The sequence below is a fragment of the Puma concolor genome, chromosome B2, assembly GCF_028749965.1.
Source record: "Puma concolor isolate L17-30 chromosome B2, mPumCon1.1.hap2, whole genome shotgun sequence".
NCBI lineage: Eukaryota > Metazoa > Chordata > Mammalia > Carnivora > Felidae > Puma > Puma concolor.
This window is the reverse complement of record NC_141671.1, coordinates 67,376,907-67,400,693: the sequence shown is the minus strand read 5'-3', so window position 1 is coordinate 67,400,693 and position 23,787 is coordinate 67,376,907. Positions and strand designations below refer to the sequence as shown.

At 38.3% G+C, this 23,787-nt stretch overlaps 1 protein-coding gene across 6 annotated transcripts in view; it reads right to left on the bottom strand.

Annotated features, from left to right (window-relative positions):
• KCNQ5 (potassium voltage-gated channel subfamily Q member 5) overlaps positions 1 to 23,787 on the bottom strand; it is a 528,440-nt gene that overhangs the window by 23,018 nt on the left and 481,635 nt on the right. For all 6 annotated transcript variants that reach the window (XM_086707225.1, XM_025926156.2, XM_086707224.1 and 3 more), the window contains one exon: positions 4,285 to 4,393. In XM_086707225.1, the coding sequence (XP_086563351.1) occupies positions 4,285 to 4,393 (109 nt within the window). The remainder of the gene's footprint in view (positions 1 to 4,284; positions 4,394 to 23,787) is intronic.

Genomic DNA, 23,787 nt, shown 5'->3' with positions numbered 1-23,787 from the left:
CCATGAGGGTAGGGCCTAATCCAACCCGACTGGGGCTAGTATAAGAGGAGGAGATTTGGATTCAGGTGTGTGGGAGCACAGAGGAAAGACCATGTGAAGACACAGTGAGAAGGTGCTATCTGCCTGCAAGCCAGAGAGGCCTCAGAGGAAACAACCCTGCTGACATCTTGATCTTGCATTTCTAGCCTCCAGAACTGTGAGAAAATAAATTTCTGTTGTTTAAGCCACCCAGTCCGTGGTATTTTGTTGTGGTGGCCCTAGCAGATGAATGTACCATGATATAATGAAAAGTGAGTGTGTAGAAAGTTCAAGAGTTTATCAGTTTGCCTGCCAATCTGCTTATTTCCCTGCCAATGTCAACTTGCTATTTAGAAACTAATTTCTATGAGTGAATGAAAAGAGACTTAACATTATTTGAATTAAATAATTAACAAGATAAAAAAATCATTAACAGGATACAGAACTTTTGTTAGAAGTAAGTATAATCTTCCCTCCCATTATGGGTTTAAAACACATCTCTGGCAACTTTGTGCATTCCCACTAAATAATATTTTGAGAATAATCTGTGATAATCCTGGAGGGATTACACAAAACTAAGTATTGTTCTGACTTTTAAGATGTATTTTGGAAATGTCTAAGAACAGCCATTGTTTATTACTATAAAAAGTGATGTCATTCATTGAAAAAAAGTCTCCAAGTGCATTTGGAGAATGTAATCCAGACAAGTTAAGACAGTGGCTTTAGTCATCTCAGAGAATCTTTACTCTCAAAAATAACTACAAATTAGAAAATGGCAGATGCTCAATAAATATTAATAACCCAAACGAGAACTCCTATTTTGCCCTTTGTGGGTGCAGTAGCATTGCTTTCCATGTTGTCATCCTTGCAGTGGAATACATATTTTCTGTTATACATCTAAATTTTAATTTGGCTCTTAGGAAAAACTATTATTATTGTAAGAGCAACTGGAGGACAAAAGGTATATTCAACTACTCATAGTAAATAATCAAACAATTGAGAAATAACAAGGAAAATGCCAAAACAAAGTTGCTGTTTTAGAGATGAATAATAGATGGTTCACAATTGCAATCAGCAACATACATATAAAACAGCACTTTAGGTGAGCTGTAAGAAATGGGTATGTTCTGGCCAAAGACATTCCAGTCAACTGCTATTCAGCTTATTTATTTAGCTGAATCAAGAAAAGGACACTTTTGCATAAGATTTAGGGATTTATACCAACAGACTCCTTTTCAGAACTGCTGATTATATGGGTTGGTCTTTTAATCATGTATTTTAAGAAAGTAAGTATTACTGTAAGTCAAATATTTCCAATTAAGTTATTAGCTCTTGGGTGTAGCTATTATGTTTTTAGAGAATCCGTGAATTTTAAGGGGAACTTGGAAATGAGTTTTTAAAAACCCAATAAGCAGAATCTGGATATGGGAGAGAAAAACATCCCCCTTGAGTGTCACAAAGTAGCAAGCAGAAAGCTTCAGAAATTCACAAAAAGGAGATACATGTAAATAATAAAGTCCTGTTAAAAATAAGAACCAAGAAAGGATTCTGAAAAGCAAGGGAATTCTGCAAAGGACTTCACAAAAATCAGGCAAGTTTCAAGAGGATGGTACAAAAGTAAGTCTTAAGCTGCCACTAAAGTGCTTAGCTCGCGGAATAAACCTATTTGATTTTCTTTCATTCAGCTCACAATTCTTTTTATAGGGTGTGAGGCAAAAGCAGAAAGCTATGGAAGGTCTTGGGAAATGAACAAATTGGGTTAAGTATGACTTTTAGGAAACCTAATCTGTTCCCATTAGATAAGATTTTATGGTACTTGTTGCAAGTCACACTAATCTGTGGATGAACTACTCCACCTTCACATTAGGGTCTTTGAGGGGTATAATGAATGAATGCAGAGAATTTCAAGGTGACTTCTTAGCCAGCCATGTCCAGTAAAACTTTCTGCAAAGATGATGGACTATATCTTCTGTGCCTAGTATAGTAGCCACTTGTGGCTCTTGGGCACTTTAAAAGTGGATAGTGCCACTGATGAACCGAATTTTAAATTTTATTTAATTTTAATTCAAATTTAATTAGATTTATGTGGCCACTGGTGACTATATTGGACAATGCTGTTCAGGTCCTTTCTGTTCCTTTCACTGAAGACTTCAGGCATAATTTTACTACATATTCTTGGGTTTTCTGGGCTTTAATATTACCTAAGTCTTCTAGGTTCCCCTGGAGTAGTGTGATCATACAATTGTCCATACTGGGATACTTTGAGAAAGACAGGGTGTGTTAACAATGACCAATTATGATGAGACAAGAGGCATACTCTGGGATGGCCCAGGGCACAAAAGAAGGTTGGTCCCCTACTTATAGGGTTTGTTGCTTGAGGGTTCTGTTGAGAAGTAACCAAGTTTTACTTCACTTTTTTTTTTTTGGCCAGGGTGGGGGAGTGCCATTACAGATAAGATTTAAGTATCTTCTAGGGGTACACATTTTCATCAACCATGATTTGCTTTGCCATCACAAACATTTACCAAAATCTTTTATAACTCATTTCTGCTTTCCCAGTGATTCCCAAACATCAAGTAAAGCGATGTCTACTGATACTAAATGACCAACTAAAAATAGCAGTAAATAATCAGTCACGCTGATCTCTGAAATTAGACTAAGTATCTGAAGAGCTATATTGGGTTGGATATTTTATGTTTTCTTTTGGCTTTTTAGTAAGAGACAGAGAAAGCCAAAAAGACCAGAGGTATTTCTTTGCAAGAGAGTCACTCTGGGTTCCCTGACAGATTAAAATTCTCCCAAAGGGATCAAAACTAGGCAGGATGAGCACGCAGCAGTTTATTTAATCCAGAAGCTGGGTTTTGGAGGGAGTGGATCCTGGAAGTATAAAAGTAAGTTACTTTGGGTACGCTTTTAGCTTTTGCCATTGGGAGAGAAAGCATACTAAGATCAGTGTTTAAACTGAATATCTATTTAAAGAGTATTTAGAGGCCCAAATTCCTTCCTTGCCTCGGCCTGGTGGATGGCTGCCATGTGTATTCTCACCAGAGAAGGATGGGGTTTTAGTCTCTGGAGAGGTCTCTGAACTGCAGGCTACCAGGCACATACTCTAACCTTAAACCTAACTCTAACCTGAACCCTAGCCCTACCCATGACTCCTAAAAACTAATGCTAATCCTAACCCTAAACCTAACTCTAATTCGAACCCTAACCCTGCTCCTAACTCCTAACCCTAACCTTATGGGAGGTCTCAAACCTGCAGGATACCAGGCAACAGCCTCACCATGGCCTTAACTCTAAACCTAACCCAGATCTGGAAAAAAAAAAAAAAAAAAAAAAAAAGGAAAAGAAGATGTGGTATATATATGCAATGGACTATTACTCAGCCATAAAAAGAATGAAATCTTGCCATTTGCCACGACGTGGACGGAGCAGAATATTATGCAAAGCAAAATGATATGTCAGTCAGAAAAAGACAAATACCATATGATTTCACTCATTTGTGGAATTTAAGAGACAAAACAAATGAGCAAAGGGAAAACAAAGAGAGGCAAACCAAGAAACAGACTCTTAACTATTGAGAACAAACTGATGGTTACCAGTAGGGAGAGGGTGGGCAGATTGGCTAAAGAGGCAATGGGGATTTAGGAGCGCACTTGGCTGTAATGAGCACCTGAGGTTGTATGGAAATGTTGAATCATTATACTGTACAGCTGAAACTAATACTGCACTGTATGTTGACTAACTGAAATTTAAATAAAAACTTAAAAAACAAAAGATCAGTGTTTGACATTATATTTCAGCAGGATAGGAGCAAGTCACTGCCCAGTACTTCACGTTTCCTCTTTTTTAGAACTCAACCTGTTTTGAAACAACCTAGTGGGATTTTTTCCTTGACACAAGATACAGAACATGGATTGGAGCATCAAGTCATAAAAATAATTTTAAAAATCCAACTGGATCTATACACTAAATGTCCTGAAAGCCACAAATTCTTCTGGTGAGCCAATTCTCATGGAATCTCTCTGGCATGGCCTGGCATTTCAAATCCTGCCGACCTTTTATATAACGCACTTTGTGTTGTGCACAGTAGAATTTTGTATTAAGAAAATATATTTCAGAATTTAATAGGCATGTGAATGAATAGGAACAGAGAAACTAATTATTTCAGGAGGTTTACCTGTAGGAAAAAGCACTTAGCAACATAGTCATTCACATAATCAGAGGTAGGTCTCTGACTCATTTTGTCAAAGGCTTTCCACCAACCTGATAGCTCGAATGACCGTTTTAAGCGGTGGGGTGAGGTCTTCTACTGATACGTCACACTGGCAGCCCTTTTCATCATATACATCATCAGTGCCAAGCGCTGTGTCAGCTGCAAGAGAAGATTACCAGTTAAATAATACCACCACCAGCAGTTTACAACATGTTTGCTGAATTTGTCTCACATAGGAATAGGGGGGAACTCACAGACTAAGCTTATAAACCGAGATATGTGTAAGGCCAGCCAATTGTTTTTCCCCATGTTATTCCTCCTCCTTTTCCTACAACCTCATTAATTTTATGTGATTTGAGATGAATACCTTTCTGAGCTGTTTTCCACGGGAAAGATGAAGCTGTTGACACACTGTCTTTCCAGTCGTGGTGATGGATTTGTGTTGATCCACCCATGCTCTTTTGCCCAGTTCTTTTGAAACTAACTGCCAGCATTCAAATAACAGCTGTTTGGAATTAGGGAAACAGTCTTTGGATACTTAACTAACTGGCCTGTAAATATAGAGCTTGAAGCCCATGTCATTGACCCCATTAGCCCCAGGCCCTGAACAAGTGTGTAAGCAGCTACTCCAAGAATACTGACTACTTATAGGTTACTGGAAACCGGCAGCTCAGAAGAGAGTTTGCTTAAGATAGTACAGCCAAAGCTGAGAGATTTTCAGATTGGACAATCAAATCAGTTCTTAATAAATCGAGAAAATTAATTTTTGGGTTAATTGCAAAATTTGGAAAAGGGGGAAGGGTTATAATAAATACCAAATTAATAAAGACTTATAAAATTCATAAGGAATAAGCTCATACCATTGAAGCTTTGTTTTCAGCAACAAGATATTGAATACAAGTTAACATTTCTGGAATGGGGGATGGGTTAAATAAATATTGGTATGTTTATACAATGGAATATTAGGAAGCTGTTAAAAATGATGTTTAAGACTAGGGACTGGGATAATGTCACAATTTATTATTTAAAAAAATCTATATATCTTAAAAAAATCTTTTTTAATGTTTATCTTTGAGAGAGAGAGAAAGAGAGAACAGGGGAGGGGCAGAGACAGAGGGAGACACAGAATCCAAAGGAAGCTCTAGGCTCCAAGCTGTAGGCATGGAGCCCGACAGGGGACTCAAACTCACGAACTGCGAGATCATGACCTGAGCCGAAGTCGGATGCTTAACCGACTAACTCACCCAGGTGCCTCTAAAAAAAAAATCTATATATCTGGGATTAAGAATGATTTTATTCTTTTTGCTTGGCTATATATATATATATATATATGTGTATATATATATATTTATATAATGTTTATTTATTTTGAGAGAGACAGAGTGCATGAGCATAAGTGGGGAAGGGGCAGAGAGAGAGAGAGAGAATCCAAAGCAGGCTTTGCACTGTCAGCATGGAGCCCAATGTGGGGCTCAAACTCACAAACCATGAGATCGTGACCTGAACCAAAATCAAGAGTCGGAAGCTTAACTGACTGAACCACCCAGGCACCCTACTTAGCTATAATTTTCTAAAATTTCTACAATGAACATGTATTACCTTGGTAGTAAAGTAAATAAAGTAATAAAAATACACTCATGAGAGATGAGTTATGTAGCCTCTAAATACTATTTCAGCCTCCTTAAATGTTAAGGTGCACTAAAGGATTAACACCGCTTTCTGCTGCCTTTGCTCTGCCCAGTGTTCATTTGCTAAGTCATGAAAAGAAGAGAATTTGCCGTGAGTTGTCTTGGTTGGGTTCAAAATCCTAAAAGGCTATTAGAAGTCCATTCACTGAAGCAGTGCTTATATTTGGACTGCAGCTGGTGCATCATTTAGACTATTTACTGTGTGGTTACTCAGTTTATTGTGTGCTGAGAGCAGAAGTAGTGGTATGGAAAGATATGTAAATGGGTCTTCATAACCCTTCTTCATGGTCCTTCTGGCCTTCCTGCCCTCAAGCCTAGTGAGAGGGTAAGACAGAGCTACCACTTCACGATAATGAAAATAATAGCAACCACTCATTGACATTTATGCCAGGCACTTAGGTGAAGCTTCTGCAACGATTAGTTTTCTCACTTATAGCAACTCTCCCAGTTGGTGGTGATATTATGCTTGGTTTTTAGAAGCCAAAACTGAGGCTTAGAGAAGGTAAGTATCTCACGTGAGGCCACAAAAGTGGTCAGTGGAGACAGTAAATTGCGGAGCATGTGGTTAAAATCCAGTTCCGGAGTCTGTGAAGCCTTTGCGCTTTACGTTGCATTACCCAGTGTCAGCATGGGTTCAGGGTTCCATAATGGGTTCAGGAGTGGCGTGCAACATGCCAGGAGAGAGCAGGGGAGAGAGATCATCGCAAGCCTCATTGGTGCAGCATATCCCTGGGGGGTATGTTCTCAACTTCTCTCCAGAAGAGTTTGCTACAGTTTATTTTTTAAATTATTATTATTTTTTTAATTTAATTTTTTATTCTTTAAAATTTACATCCAAATTAGTTAGCATATAGTGAAACAATGATTTCAGGAGTAGATTCCTTAATGCCCCTTACCCATTTAGCCCATCCCTATATTTAATTATTTTTGAGAGAGACAGCATGGGTGGGGGAGAGACCAAGAGAGGAGGTCAGAGGATGCAAAGTGGACTCTGAGCTGATAGTTACAAGCCCAATGCCGGGCTTAAACCCAGGAACCGTGAGATCGCGACCTGAGCGAAAGTCAGTCGCTCAACCGACTGAGCCCCCCAGGTGCCCCAGTTCATGACAGTTTAAATGAGAGTATTGACCCAGTCTGACACTTGGTTCTAACTCAGTGATGAGCTTGAGGGTAGCTGGCCCGTTTCCCTTGATTGACCACCTACACAACACAGCCCTTTCAGTGCACAACATGCCCAAGGTTAGATGACATTCTTGCAGGAACTGTTTGCAATTTCTTCCTCCGATTTGATCCTAACCTGTTTTTAGTTGGTGGAGTGGGCTGAATAGTATTGCCCTAAAGTTCATATGCACTTGGAACACTAGAATATGGCCTTATTTGGAATAAGGGTCTTTGCAGATGTAATTAAGGTAAGGTTGAAGATGAGGTCATACTGGGTTAGGGTGGGCCCTAAATCCAATGAAAATGTCCTTATAAGGTAGAAAAGGAGAAGATACAGGAACAAAGAAAAGATGGAAGTGGAGACTGGAATAGTGCATTTAGAAGTCAAGAACACCAAGAATTCTGGGCAACCACAAAACAGAGAGGCATGGGATGGTTTCTCCCTCAGAGTCTCCAGAAGGAACCAACCCTGGTGCTGCCCTGATTTCTTGAACCGTGAGAGAAGAAATTTCTGTTGTTTCAAGCCACCCAGTGTGTGGTAATTTGTTATGGCATCCCTAGGAAATTAACACAGTGGGGAAAACTTTTCTTCATGGTTTCTAAATCTTCACTCAAGGACAATAATAATGATGATAATAACTGTAATAAGCACTTTTTAGGGAAATCTAATTATGTGCCAAGAAATTTAATTAATTGCTTCAAATCCCACAAGAGGTATGGGTAGTAATGTTTTATTGTTATATTTAACATGATATTAAAATGAAATATAAGCATATATTTAATATAATATATGTCATATTATATTAAATAATGCCCTATTTTACAGACTATGAAAGCAAGGCACAGAAAGCTGAGAAGCTTTCCCATGGACAAATGAAGAGTAAGTGACAGAACCAGAATTTAAATGTGGGCAGTTGGGTTTTGGAGCTGCACTATTAATTAAATATTTCCTAACCCTGAGACTCACTTCTGACTCCTTCAAGATTTGTCTTTCTTGTTTCTTGTCATCTGGACTCCCTTCTCTTGCATTACATTTTCATCCACATGACTGTGTGCAGCTGGCTCTCATGGTCTCAGCTGAAGTGATCCCATAACACCGAGAGAGAACTGTATTCAGAGGAGTGTGATTTCCATGGCCAAGTGCCGAAGGAGACCTAGAAATAGGTCCCATGGAGGCTGGATGGTCCTTGGGTGCTATTGTGGAACACTTTGAGATGTCCAGATGTTAGCTCCCTTCAAGAAATATCAAATAATGCACTTAATCAGGATCCTCAGGACAGAATCCACAAAAGTATTTTACGCTGTCCTTCAAAAAAGGAATCTGTGACTGCTTTCCTCATCTGAACTCTAATGAGAGGTACTTCTAACATGGTCCCACTTCATATCTCAGAAATCTGGGGAACACTGGAGAGGCTACAAGGAAGGCAGATCCTGCGATGCCTGTGCCAATGGCTTATCTGCTTGAAAATTCCATGTAACCAGCCATAGCACAATGATGTATGTCCGAAACAATTAAATAGCATAAAATACTAGGTCCTTTAATTATGAGGTTAGTGGAAAACTTTATCAGCAGGTGTGTACTGTTACAATAGGCACAAAAGGTAAAGATAATGAAACTATAATGTTCTCACTGATTGTGAATGAAACTGGAAACATCCCAAATGATTACGAGACAGTTTCCATCCAGCTTAACTCTGCTTCACCTCGCCCCTGTCCTGTACCCCAATAAGAGCTTTAGTTTAGCCATACTGTTTACAGTTAGCTTTAGTTTTAGCCATACAGGCGGGGCAGAAGGTGGGAGTCAGTCACCAACTGCATCATATCCAAATGCACCTTACTGTGGAATGTTATACCACTAATAACTTGATTGTTCAAGGCATAAATTAAATTCTCAGTGTTTAAAGAGATATTTTTTGTAGGTTAGGTCAGAGCAAATGAATAGGAAATATATCTTTGCTGGCATGTACTGAAGCAAGGGCTGAGTTAGGAATTTTTTCTCCTTATTTCAAAGCCACAAAAATGGGGAAAATGCAGTCTTTCTCCTTCATAACTATCTTGAGATGTCCATTTTCTTTCCCGTGAGGTTAATAGCACATGTCTTTCACATGATTCCTAGAGGCTTAAGACGTTTAGTGAATTTTAAGGCGCCTAGATGGGGCTACATTTTCAGCCAAGCCTGGCTATCTGCTCTCCAATCATATCTGGCTCTCTTCCCTTGCATTCTGGGAGATGTGGGTTATGGGTACATAAGCTCATGTGAGCATCAGTCTGCACAACACCTAATCACAGAAAGCAAGATGCCAATAGAGTGAGATGCTCCCTGGAAGTCCCACTCCCTGCGGGCAATCCTCCCAGGTGTGGGGAACCTGACCCAGTGGAAGATCTGTGCCTAGAGATAAAAGAAGTTTAAAATACAACTCTTTATCTCTCCCAACCCTCTCCTGTTTCCTATTAATTAGCAGTATTCAAAATTTGCTTTCAAATACTTTGTTCCCTACATTTTGGAAAATCTATTTCACAGTGTTTGGAAAAGATCATGTAAACCTTAGATGATGAAGAGAGAGGACGTAAAGGATATTCTGAAAACTTCCGCTATATCCCAAGACTGTTTTTCTGTTCCCACTATGAAATTCTGCCATCAAGATGTAGGTAGTTGTGAAAAAAGGAGAAGTAGTTTCTAGTTCTTTCTCTTGGTCACCTCCGTTTGCAGATTAGATTTATTTCTACATTTCTTAATGAAATGTTACAATGGTTTTCTACCTTGCCTGTATGTAAAAATCAGCTGGGGAGTATTAAAAAACAAACAAACAAAAAAACCTTAATACCCAGAACATCCTCAGGACTAATAACATGAGGAAACTGAGGGCTGGCATCCAGGCCAAAAAATGACATTCCATGGTTTCCTCTCAGCCAGAGCTTAGGAGTGTGTTTGACTAGTCTGCCATTGGATTTGGGCTAATTCTCCATGTTTTCCCCAATACCACTAGTATATTTTTCATGGGAACAATTTGAGACAATACAGGTGCTTCAACAGAAAGAGGAAATGATTGCCAGAAAACAATTTTAAAAACATCCCTTGACAAATTGGTGATATAGGAGCTAGGTTTCAGTTTTTTTACACAGCTAAAGGCCTCAGTTTTCAGAATCTCAGTTCTTGCTTCTATCACTCAGTCATCTGAAACCCCACTCTTTACAGGCATTGTTCTCTTGGCATTGTTCTCTTGGCCTTGGCATTGTTCTCCTAGAAACGAATCACCACTGTTTTTATGCACAAGAGGCTTACATGTTCATCATTCAAAATAAAATCAAATTGTCAAAATGTAGCAGAAAATATTTGTTTTGTCTGTAGAGGAATGATAATGTCCTAATGTTTGGGTCAGTAGAAGAAATTATAAAGGACACAGCTGACAGCTTTGATCATGAATACAGAAAATGTTACTACCTGAAATAACTAAATTACAATGCAAAGAAAAATGCTTGATTAGGAAAACAATGGAAAGATATAAAAAGGCTTAATATTTGTAATGCATAAAGAGCTTATTTGAAGGGATCAAAATTCAAAATGTAAATGTATAAATAAGCCTGTCAGGAGAGACCACTAGTATCAAAAAATGACAGAAAACTATTCAACCTAACTAGAAATAAAATAAATATAAATTAAAGCTATGTGAATGTATGGGCTTACACCAACTTAATTAGCAAAAAAAAAATAATGACTAATACTAATAATACTGAGGTGAATCTGGTGACTCTGACATTGCTAGTGACCATGTAAATTGGAACAAAATTTTATAATCAGCAATCTTATAATTTTACACCAGAGACATCTTCTTTGGAAATAATTTCAAAAAAGAAAATAAAGACAGCTTAATACAATAATGTTTACAGCATTATTGTCCATTGTAGAGAAATAGTTATAGAAATTTCAATGTCCCAAAGTAGGAAACTGTCCGTTATGGTAAATTACAGTATTTGACCATGATGCTGTACTACACAGCTACAAAAAAGATAATTATGAGTAGTACAGTATAATATTAAAGTATGCATTTTTAAATGCTCAGTAAAATTAAAATATGAAACTAAATATTCATGTTGATTATAACTATGTACAGTGATACATAAAAAGAAAACCAATGGAAACAGAATATATAAAAATAAAATTGGCTGTACTGAGCATGAAATTATAAATGATTTGTATTACTTTTAAAATTCTGTAAGGAAGGGTGCCTGGGTGGCTCAGTCAGTTAAGCATCTGACTTTGGCTCAGGTCATGATCTCATGGTTTCTGAGTTCCAACCCCATGTCAGGCTCTGTGCTGATAACTCAGAGCCTGGAGCTTGCTTCAGATTCTGTGTCTCCCTCTGTCTCTCTGCCCCACCCCCGCTTGTGCTCGCTCTCTGTCTCTCTCCCTCTCTCTCTCAAAAAGTAAATAAACACTAAAAAAATAAAATAAGGGGCGCCTGGGTGGCGCAGTCGGTTAAGCGTCCGACTTCAACCAGGTCACGATCTCACGGTCCGTGAGTTCGAGCCCCGCGTCGGGCTCTGGGCTGATGGCTCAGAGCCTGGAGCCTGTTTCCGATTCTGTGTCTCCCTCTCTCTCTGCCCCTTGCCCGTTCATGCTCTGTCTCTCTCTGTCCCAAAAATAAATAAACGTTGAAAAAAAAAATAAAAAAAAAATAAAAAATAAAATTCCATAAGGAATTTAAAGATATTTTTCTATCACAAAAATATTATAATGGAGTATTTGAAAAATAGAAAAACAATGAGAGTGAAGAAAAAAAATCTTCCCAAGTTCCAGAACTTAAAGGAAACAATTATTATAATGTAATTATTACAATAAAATTGAGGAGGATGGAAATTCACAATACATTTTTATTTTGGGAATTTAAATGAAGCCTATTATAAATTCTATTCCATTATGCTATGGGGAGCATACATTAAAGTGGCCACTGTTAATGGCGGTGATAACTAATTTATTACATTCTGTTATGATTTATAGTTTATTTTCCAAGCATTCCTTCCTTCTGTGGCTGTTGTGTTTCAATTACCTTTCCCCACGATCATTTTCCAACACCTTAAATATCATCCTAAAATTAGAGATTCCATTTTCGTCATGTGCTAGTCCGAAGGCAATTCCTTTAATCCAGTTAGAGTTTAGAATAGCTGCTTGGGCCCTGCTGTAGTAGTGCGATTTCATTTCACTATGTCCTTGGCCAGGGCTTTTTTCTTGTTGAGTTAGATGCTGCTATGTCATCAACAAGATGTACTGGGTTCTCAAGGTACTAATAAGGAACCTAGAAAAATACTCCAGTTAATAGATATTTTGTTCTAGATGTTTTTCTTTTCAAATACTTTTTTTAATACTTTTTTAAAATGTTTGTTTATTTTTGAGAGAGAGAGAGACAGAGTGTGAATGGAGGAGGGGCAGAGAGAGAGGGAGACACAGAATCCGAAGCAGGCGCCGGGCTCTGAGCTGTCAGCACAGAGCCTGATGTGGGACTTGAACCCACAAACCATGAGATCATGACCTGAGCCGAAGGCAGCTGCTTAACCGACTGAGCCACCCAGGTGCTCCTTTTCCAATACTTTTTAAAACTTGTTCTTCTCCCATTATAATAATAATACATGCTCACTGTAGAAACTTTGAATTTTATTTTATTATTTAAAAAAATTTTAATGTGTATTTATTTTTGAGAGAGAGAGTTGCAAGTGGGGAAGGCCCAGAGAGAGAGGGAGACACAATCCAAAGCAGGCTCCAGGCTCTGAGCTGTCGGCACAAAGCCCGACCTGGGGCTTGAACTCGATCATGACCTGAGCTGCAGTTGGACGCTTAACTGACTGAGCCACCCAGGCGCCTCTAAAACTTTTAAGTTTAAATTGAATAATAAAGAATGAGAATAATTTGTTTATAGTTTTAACACTCTGAAGCAGATCCTATTAAATTTTGGCCTGTTCCCTTCCACTCCCTTTTCCTCTGCATTATCTGCTATTTAATGTCAAAGTCAATTTTTCAACACAGATTGCAAGTTGGGACATCTCTGGGTGCCGTGTGAGGGAACTTTATTCGTATAGCTCAGCTTCATTCAACCTCACCTCATTATATATAGCCTTTCCATCCCAACCTCCAGCTGCACCAGACTACCAAAGGTTTCTCCAGGTGCTGTTTAGGCGTCAGTTAACTTTGGATACTCTCCCCAAGGGTAGTGTCGACACACCCCTATCCATTCTCCTCCGTTTTTTTTTTTTTTTTTGGCTGGCAATCTCTGGGTGCTAAATTTTCAATCAATAGATTATATTATGTGCAGGGCACCGCAAAAACAAGGCACCCTCCTCCCCGTGGGGACAACATTAGAATATTCAGAAAAAAAATTTACATTTTAGCACGCATAAAAGTTTTGCACCATTTTGAAAACTAGAATTTTATCTTGATGCTTAGCAATGACTGATATTTTGAGTTATCCAAAACAGAGAGGGTGAGCTATAGAGGGAAGCATGACAAAGTTTAGAGCCTCGGATCCAGCTCTGCAATTATAAGCCCTTCGAGAGTTTACCACCTCCGTGAAAGGCAGCCTGATGCCCGACACTGACTCAGCCGTCTTCCTCCACTGTGAGCACATAGCTCTCTGACAGTTGTTACAAAGTATTATGCTTGATTGTTTGCAAGCCCCTTTCCTTGCTAGACATGAACTCTGTGAGGGCAGGGGCCATGTCTTTTAATTTTTGTGTCTATCTACCATGTTTCTTCTCATTCATGTGCCTTCTGCTCTTAAAACACTGCATGGTTGAGAGAACACACTCAATGAATGTTTGGCTCATGAGTGATGAAGCATTTCCCCTAGGCTCCGTGACAGTAGTCCCTGTTCAATAATGTCTGGATTTAGGATTTTAAAATTTGGTGGTTGGGCAGATGACGTTTCACTGTGTTCTTGTTTACTGGGTGGATCACCTCCCCAAGTTGAGAGACAAGTGTCTTCACTGAAGAAGTTGTCAGCTGAGCAGTCAGGATGGCCCTAGTCTCTCAACTTTGTGTTCAGAGATGGATGAATTCAGAGCCTTTGCCTTGAGCACTCTGTGGCCTGGAGGGCCCTTTATTTTAGTAATGATAGCTGTAATTAATTTAGCCCTTCTATGTGAGGTGGTTTACAGTACAAACTGTAATTTAAAACATAAGACTGCCAGTTTGGAAATGCTATGCTCATTTTACAGATGAAGAAACTGTAGCTGAACAAGGTTAAATAACTGCCCAAGATACAGGGTTATTAAGGGCAGAGCAATAAAATTGAGATCATGTCTGTCTGTGTGCAAGTCTCCAATGGCTCCCCATTTTTTCCAGAGTAAAAGCCTGTCTTTTCTAGGGCTACAAGGCCCTGTATGTCTGTCTCTCCTCCATTTCCTTTCTGATATCATTTCCCATCATTTTCCCCCTGGCTCTTTTCCCTCCAGGCTTCTCTTCTCTCTCACAGGCCTCCTAGTTGCTCCTTAAAGGAGCCTGCACCTCTTCTTAGGTCTATCTTTGAGGAACTGTCTCCAGAAAACCTGGAGCCTCTTTAGCTGCTTTGGGTCTCTGCTCAGTATCAGTTCTTTAGGAGAACTACCTGGACCACCCTCTGTAAGTACATACCTCCCTACTCCACCAATCTGTGTGTCTCCTTACCTTTCGCTCCTTTTTGCTTTTTCTACAGCACTCACGTTAATATATGATTTACTTGTTGGTGTTTATTATTTCTTTTCCCTACTAGAATGTAAAATCTACAAAGGCCAGTATCTTGTTCTCTGATGTATCTCACTCACCTCGAGGAGCAGTGTGCTAATATTTAATAAGAGAACCATCAGGGTAAGGGAAGTCCCTTCTACTCTAGGATCTATCTTACTGGTTACAAAGTATAATTTACTAACTAACTTCTGGATTTTGGCCACCTTGCTGTTTTCTCTTTTACTGTAGTGTGTGTGTGTGTGTGTGTGCGTGTGTGTGTGTGATTTTTCATGACTAGGTATACTCTGAGATCCTACTGTAAAAAAAAATCTAATTTTTCGGGGCGCCTGGGTGGCGCAGTCGGTTAAGCGTCCGACTTCAGCCAGGTCACGATCTCGCAGTCCGTGAGTTCGAGCCCCGCGTCAGGCTCTGAGCCATCAGCCTGTTTCCGATTCTGTGTCTCCCTCTCTCTCTGCCCCTCCCCCGTTCATGCTCTGTCTCTCTCTGTCCCAAAAATAAATAAACGTTGAAAAAAAAAATTAAAAAAAATCCTGTAAAAATTAAGCATTATGAGGAAAAATTAGATTTTTAAAAAAAATTTTTTTTTCAACGTTTATTTATTTTTGGGACAGAGAGAGACAGAGCATGAACGGGGGAGGGGCAGAGAGAGAGGGAGACACAGAATCGGAAACAGGCTCCAGGCTCTGAGCCATCAGCCCAGAGCCTGACGCGGGGCTCGAACTCACGGACCGCGAGATCGTGACCTGGCTGAAGTCGGACGCTTAACCGACTGCGCCACGCAGGCGCCCCATACAGGATTTTAAAATAGGGTTTTCTAGGCCATATATGAAACACTCATATACTAACGTTATACTCAATGGTGAGAAACAGTTTTTCTTTAAGATCAGCAATAAGACAAGGGTATCCACTCATACCATTTTTTAAAATTTATTTATGTACTGGAAGTCCTAGCCACAGCATTCAGACAAGAAAAGAAACTTGCACCAAAAATAATAAAATGCCTAGGAATAAACTTAACCAAGGAGGTGAAAGACCTGTAATCTGAAGACTGTAAAACCGATGAAAGAAATTGAAGAGGACACAAAGAAATGGAAAAGGATTCCATGCTCCTGGATAGGAAGAACAAATATTGTTAAAATGTCAATACTACCCAAAGCAATCTACAGATTTAATGCAATCTCTATCAAAATACCAACAGAAATCACTAAGTTGTATGTCTGAAACTAATGTAACATTGTGTGTCAAGTATACTTTAATTAAAAAAAAGAAAATAAAATAGGATTTTCCTCCAGTGGTCCATGAAAATATTTAAGAAGCAAAATAAGTTTCAAGTAAATGAATGAATAACTTCTATAGTAGAACCTGGGGAATATCTGTTGAGTGAATGTCACACACTATACTTTTATTTTTAGGTGAAATGCAACTTGTAGGTCCACTTTAAATTTTGGGTCTGTAAGTTTATGATTAGTAAATAATAGAAAAAAATTTAATATCCGTACAATAAGCAAGAGGGATTTCTCTCTAGCTATCTATATCATCCATGTTGATATAATAATAAAGGCAATCCAGATTTATTATTCCCTTCAGGAACAATGCAACATTAATGAAAATGTAATTATATTAGAGTGAGATACAGCATAACTTCATATAGTCACTTTTGGATATTCACACCTTTGTGCTTTTCCAAATGTGACATTTATTCCAGTATCTTATATTGCTAATATTGTAGGGACAAATCGTGAAATTTCAGTCATGTGGCCATTGTTCACTCAGTCCTGAATTTTAGGAGATTTGGAGTAAGTAACTTAAAAATGAGTTCTCATTAAGAATTTGGAAATCATCTTACTGAATTCCCATAGAAAAAAAAAATAATTTTATAAAGAAACTTTTCTTGCATCTGTGAACATATTCCCATTAATTTTTTTCTAGATTGGAGAATTAAAATGCTATATCATATTTGAAAAAAATTCTGAAAAACCAAAAATTTATTTTTACTGAAAAAAAAACCCAAGTACACTTATCTGTGACATAAACTGATTTCAAAGTAATATATCCTCTTGAATCTTTAAGGTGATGTTCTAGTTAAAGATATAACTTTAATATTTTGACCAAGTAATTGAATTTTCCTGTGTATTTTTTTTAACCAAAGTAGATGCAATTTATATAGCAAATCTTGCTAGCACAAATTAAGATTACATAATTTAGCTGTGCTCGCTGTGTATTGTACTTTATTATTATTATTATTATTTTTGGTGCTATGACATTCTTGACAGGGAACAGAAAATTTGGGACCCAGAATAGTCCTAGTACCCACAACAGAAGTGACGAGGTACATTCAAATCCACTATCAGAGGAAGTGCAGCTTACTTTTCTTCCCCCCTAAAGACAGTTATATCTAGTGTATCCTGTGAATATCACATTCTGACAATATGGCCTATATGCTTTTAAAACTCCTTCAGCTCCATGGAAGATTTTCATAAAAAAAGAAAATACAGTTAACCTTTGACTAGACTTGACTACTTTTTTATTGGCGTGGCCTAGCAGTGGTTTCCAATTTTTTTGATTTCCAGCCACAGTAAGAAATACACATACTAGTGTGATCCAGCCCATGTGTGCACACGCACGTGCACACACACAAACTTAAGATGGAAATTCCTTTCAGGGTTAAGATGGTAGATTGAACATACACATTTAATCTTGATCCCTCAAAAACCCACTAAAACTATAGTGATGAGATTATTTTTAAAAAGACATAAGCCCATAAAAGGAACAGAAGAGGAGGCAGCAACGACATAATTTTGGAAGTGGGAAAGCAGATGGACAAGTTAGGTAACTGACTAGCTGATACCAGAGAGAAAACCCTATGCCAACATTGGGAAAAGCTGAGGAATAACAAAATTTACACTTCAGAAAACTCAAAAGGCTCAGGAATTGGCAGCACTAGGTATCTCTGGGGATAACTAAGACAAGGCAGGCTGTGTGCAATCTGTCCCACAACCTTGGGTGTATGCTCCTCTCCTTTTCCAGCAGAAGACTGAATGGAAGCCTTTGGACAAGGGGTCATCAGGCACAGTTGAAGGAGGGGTATTATACCCCAAACAAGGCTATCAAGTGACCATAAACAGCCGGAACATTGAAAACCCATTGGTACCCTGTCACCATCATAACACTGGCAGCTGGACCTTTGCTCTCCAGGTAGCAGTTTGGATGGGTACTCTCTGCAGAATGTGATCAGCCCAAGAAAAAAGAGCTAAAGGTATTGACACCGGAAATTCCCCAAGAAATGGCAACCCCAGGTCAATGCATGTGAAGATCAAAGGTGATCAGTCCCAATCATATGCTCAGAAATTCCAGTCACCTTCGTCACCTTCCACCCTTCATTATGAAAAGACATGCAAGGTTTACCAAATATCTGAGGAAAATTTCCCAAACAAAGATAAACACCAAAATCTACTAGAAGGAGACTAAGAAAAAGAAAATTTCAAAACACTGTCATTAATATCTTTACAGAGATAAGGTAAGAGAGTATATCTATAAAACAAACATGGAAGCTAAAATAAAGGGACACAGTAAACAGCAACATCAACAGAGAAACTTAGCAATGATAGCAGAAATAAAAATCTCAGTAAGAGGTTGGAGCATAAACCCTAGAATTGGCCAAAACTCCTAGAAAGTACAGCAAAATCATAAAGAGGTGGAAAAGTGAGAGGAAAGAAAAAAATCAGAAGGCCAGTCCACAGGCACAGCTTATGGATTTCTGTAAGAGACAACAGAGAAAATGAAGAGAGATCATTAAAAACAAAGAAACAAACAGAAGATTATGAATTATCAGTTTGAAATAACTCCTTGAGTGGAGTTACTCCTACTATACAGTGGATAAAAATGTATCCATACCAAAAAACATCATAATGAAAATTCAGAACACAGGGGACAGACAACACGGGGGACAAAAAGTGGATTCTACAAGCTACCGAAGACAAAAACAACTCACTGCTGGTCACATACAACAATCAGAATGGCTTTGGACCTAACAATACTGAAAAGAAGCACACAGGGGTGCAATGTTTTCAAAATTCTGAAGGGAAATTATTTCCAGCCTAAAATTCGATACCAAGCAAACTATCAAGTAGCACGGGGATTAAAAAAAAAAAAAAAAGCCATTTCAGACATGGAAAGTCACTTTTTTTTTTGCTTTCCTTGCAAAAAATGTACTGTTTGATGTACCTCATCAAAATAGGAAAGTAAACCAAGAGAGAGGAGGACCCAAGCACAGGAGACACAACAGGAATCACAGAATGATGGTGAAGGAAAACTTCTGTGTGATCACAGTGTGCCAGGTGAAGATGGTAATTGGTTTAGGCAGGACAAGGGACAGGCACACTGCCTGCTGTCAGTGTCATGCCTTCTGTCAACATCCCATCTTTGTACCTGAAAAGGTATTGGAGTTTTACTATCTGAAAAGGTATTGGAGTTTTACTATCTGAAATCAAGAAAGACATGAATATGAGTCCCTATAAACTGGGAATTCAATCCAGGAAAAAGTCAAAAGAAATTCAAAAGATAATGGCTGTGGAGCAGGCTTAGAGAACAGTCAGCTTAGCTCTAAGGAGGATTCATTCCAGGATGAATTCTCCAAGAAAAGTCACAATGGAATTGATCAGTTACCTGATGAAACTGATCCTGTGGAAAATCTTACTGACAGATTACTAGAAGATGTGGGGAGAATTATAAAAGCAATAATAATAAACAGGACATTTATTTATTACAGGGACAGCAAAAAGTAAGAAACAACTGTAGTGCAATGTAACACATAAGCATAATGTAGACCCTGAATTTTGACTTATCAAAAAATTACAAAACCAAAACAATAAAAAAAATAAAAGTGAAAACAAAAAATAAAACGAAAAAAATTTGCAAAGCCTAGGTTGGAAGGATGGGAGGGTCTGCAGAAGAGAAATAGCAAAAAAAGCAAAAAAGAAAAAAAGGCTAAATCTTCATTTACTAAAATTGGAAGTAAATAGATAATGTTCAAAACTGATTAATCAGAAGGTAGTTATACACACCTGCTATCAAAAATATGGAAATTTATAAATCTCAGAAGAAACAGCCAAAAAATAGAAAGATTTGCTTCTAGGGGTGCCTGGGTGGCTCAGTCGGTTAAGCATCTGACTTCGGCTCAGGTCACGATCTCGCGGCCAGTGACTTCGAGCACCACGTTGGGCTCTGTGCTGACAGCTCAGAGCCTGGAGCCTGCTCCATATTCTGTGTCTTCCTCTCTTTGACCTCTCTTTCTCTCTTTGACCCTCCCGTTCATGCTCTGTCTTTCTCTGTCTCAAAAATAAATACACATTAAAAAAGAAAAAAGAAAAGAAAGAGTTGCTTCTGGAATGGAGGCCTGGGGGTAGAGCAGAAGAGCAGAGCAGGGAACCACCATATTCTTTAATAAAGGGTTTATATTATTTGACTGGAGTTATCAATTTAAACTTTCAATTTTATAAATGGTAATCATAAATTTAAATTTGTAATCGTAGGTTCACATGCAGTTGTAGGAAATAATACAGAGATCCTGTCTACCCTTTATTCAGATTTTCCCAATGGTAATATCTTGCAAAGCTATAGTACCATATCACAGCTGGGATATTAACATTGATATAGTCAAGATACAGAACATTTTCATCTCCTCACATTGTCCTTTTACACCATACCCTCCGCCTTCCTATTCCATAGCCCTGACCCCTGGCAACCACTAATCCGATCTCCATTAAATTTGTCATTTCAAGAATGTTATATAAATCATATAGTATGTGACCTTTTGGGTTTTTTGTTTGTTTGTTTCACTCAGTACAATTTCTTCATCATCCAAGTTCTTGTGCATATCAATAGTTCATTCACCTTCATTTCTGAATAGTATTCTACAGTTTGTGGAAGGATATCTGGGTTCTTTTCAGTTTTGGGTTATTATGAACAAAGCTGCTGTGAACATTCATGTGCCGGTTTTATATAAACATAAGTTTTCATTCCTTGGGCGCCTGGGTGGCTCAACTGGTTAAGCATCCAATGCTTGATTTTAGCTCAGGTCATGATCTCACGGTTTGTGGGACTCAGCCCCATATTGGGCTCTGTGCTGACATCTCGGAGCCTGCTTGGGATTCTCTCTTTCTCCCTCTCTCTGTCCCTCCCCAACTCTCTCTCTCTCTTTCAAAATAAATAAATAAACTTAAAAATTAAAAAAAAATTTTCTTTGGGATAATGTCTAGGAATACATTTGCTTGGTCATAGGGTAGCTGCATGTTTAGTTTCACTGGAGACAACCAAATTATTTTCCAGAGTGACTGTATGTTCTACTTTCCCCTCAGCAATGTATGATTGGTCCAGCATCTTGAATCTTCCTCAACAATTTGTGTTGTTACTGTTTTTTTTTTAAGTCATTCTGATAGGTGTGTAGTGATGTCTCCTACAGTTCTGGTGGGCATTTCTCTAATGGCTAATTATATTAAATATCTTCTCATGAGTTTATTTGCCATCTGTATATACCCTCTTCGGTGAAATGTCTGTTCATGTCTTTCACCAACTTTCTAATTCATTTTCTAATATAATTATTTTCTTTATTGAATTTTGAGAGTTCTTTATATATTCTAGATACTTATCTTTTGTAGATGTGTGTTTTGCAAGTATTTCCTCTCATTCTGCAGCTTGTCTTTCATCCTCTTAATGAGGTAGTTCTCAGAGCACAAGTTTTTAATTCGGATGAAGTCCACTTTATCAATTTTCCTTTCATGAAAAATGCTTGTGGTGTCAAATATAAGAACTGTTTGCTTAGTTCTTTTTTTAAATCTTTATGTTTATTGAAATTTTATTTTGTTTTATTAATTTTTTTTTAAATTTTTTTAACGTTTATTTATTTTTGAGACAGAGAGAGACAGAGCATGAACGGGGGAGGGTCAGAGAGAGAGGGAGACACAGAATCTGAAGTGGGCTCCAGGTTCCAAGTGGTCAGCACAGAGCCCGATGCGGGGCTCGAATTCATGGACTATGAGAACATGAGTGAGCCGAAGTTGGACGCTTAAACGACTGAGCCATCCAGGTGCCCCATATTTTTATTAAAAATTTAAAATGTCTATTTATTTTGAGAGAGAGACAGAGTGCAAGTGGGGGGAGGGCAGAGAGAGAGGGAGATACAGAATCTGAAGCAGACTGTCAGCGTAGAACCCCATGCAGGGCTCAAACTCACAGACCATAAGATCATGACCTGAGCTGAAGTCAGATGCTTAACCAACTGAGCCACCCAGGCACCTCTGCTTAGTTCTAAATCCTAAAATGAATGGATAAAGATGTGGTGTATACACACACACACACACACACACACACACACACACACACACACAATGGACTATTACTCAGCCATCAAAAAGAATGAAATATTGCCATTTGCAATGATGTAGATGGAACTAGAGTATATTACGCTAAGTGAAATAAGTCAGTTAGAGAAAGACAAATACTATATGATTTCACTCACATGTGGGATTTAAGAAACAAAACAGATGAACATAGGGGGAGGGAAGGAAAAATAAACTAAGATTAAAAACAGAGAGGAAGGGGCACCTGGGTGGCTCAGTAGGTTAAGTGTTTGACTTCAGCTCAGGTCATGATCTCACAGTTCGTGAGTTTGAGACCCATACTGGCCTTTGTGCTGACAGCTCAGAGCCTGGAGCCTGCTTCAGATTCTGTGTCTCCCCCGTTTGCACTCTGTCCCTCTCTCAAAAATAATAAACATTAAAAAAATAAAAAAAAAAACAGAAAGGAAGGCAAATCATAAGAGACTCTTAACTATAGAGAACAAACTGAGGGTTGCTGGAAGGGAGGTGGGCAGGGAATGATTAGATGGGTGATGGATATTAAGAAGGGCACTTGTGATGAGCACTGGGTGTTATATGCAAGTGTTGAATCACTAAATTCTACACCCGAAACTATTATTATACTGTATGTTAACTAACTAGAACTTAAAGATTTTCTCTTATTTTTTTAACAAAAGTTTTACAGTTTTATGTTTTACATTAATTAAGTCTGTGATTCATTTGTGTTAATCTTTATTACTTGACTGTTAAAACTAGGCATGCATATTACTATGGCAACACAGAAATTCTTTGAAAGAAACCTGAAAGACTTGTGAAACAATGCTGACTCTTACTCCTTGTGACACATACTAATTCCTATTCTATCCGACCCTATCCCTCCTACCCCGTACCTTCCCATCTCACCTTGTTTCATTTCATTACAAAAATGCTAATGAAATTAGCTTGATTTCATGGCACCCTACCATAGATTGAAAAGGACAGTAGACACAGTCTTTCCTGCTTGGTGCACATCCCTCATTGTTCAATATTTCTTTTTTTAACCTCTCCATCAATTCTGTTTGAGATGTTTAAAAAAAAAATCACCCCCTGCATTTCAAAAGGAAGATAATAAAAAAAACTGTTTTTGTCCTGAGGTTTCTTGCCTGTGTCCTTTTCACGTGCTTCCTTATAAAGCGGCACACGTAATATGTGCCACGAGTTCTAAAGTGTAAGGGAGAGCACTGGTAAGTTCAGTGCCAGCTAAGACACCTAAAGCCTGGGAAGATGAGAGGTATTCCTGCTACTTTCTCTTTAAAGTTCTGTACCTTTCTACAATCACCTCCCAAATAGAACACCATCTCCTTATTCTTCACAAGGGCTACATTTTTGCTAACTTCCTAAAATATTATTTATCTCAACTTTCAGGACAAACTCTCAGCAATAGTTGATTATTCCAAGGCAGGTAAAACATCATGTGCCTAGTGCCTACCAACTATAGGAAACTCGACTGCTGGGGGAGTCAATCCAAATACTAATCTAAACATGCTTTCCAACTCCACTAACCGGCACTCTTGCGATTTGGTGAATATGATTTTTAGTGTGTTTGTTTTGAGGTTTGTTAATTAGCAACACCCAGAAATACTAATTCACACTAAT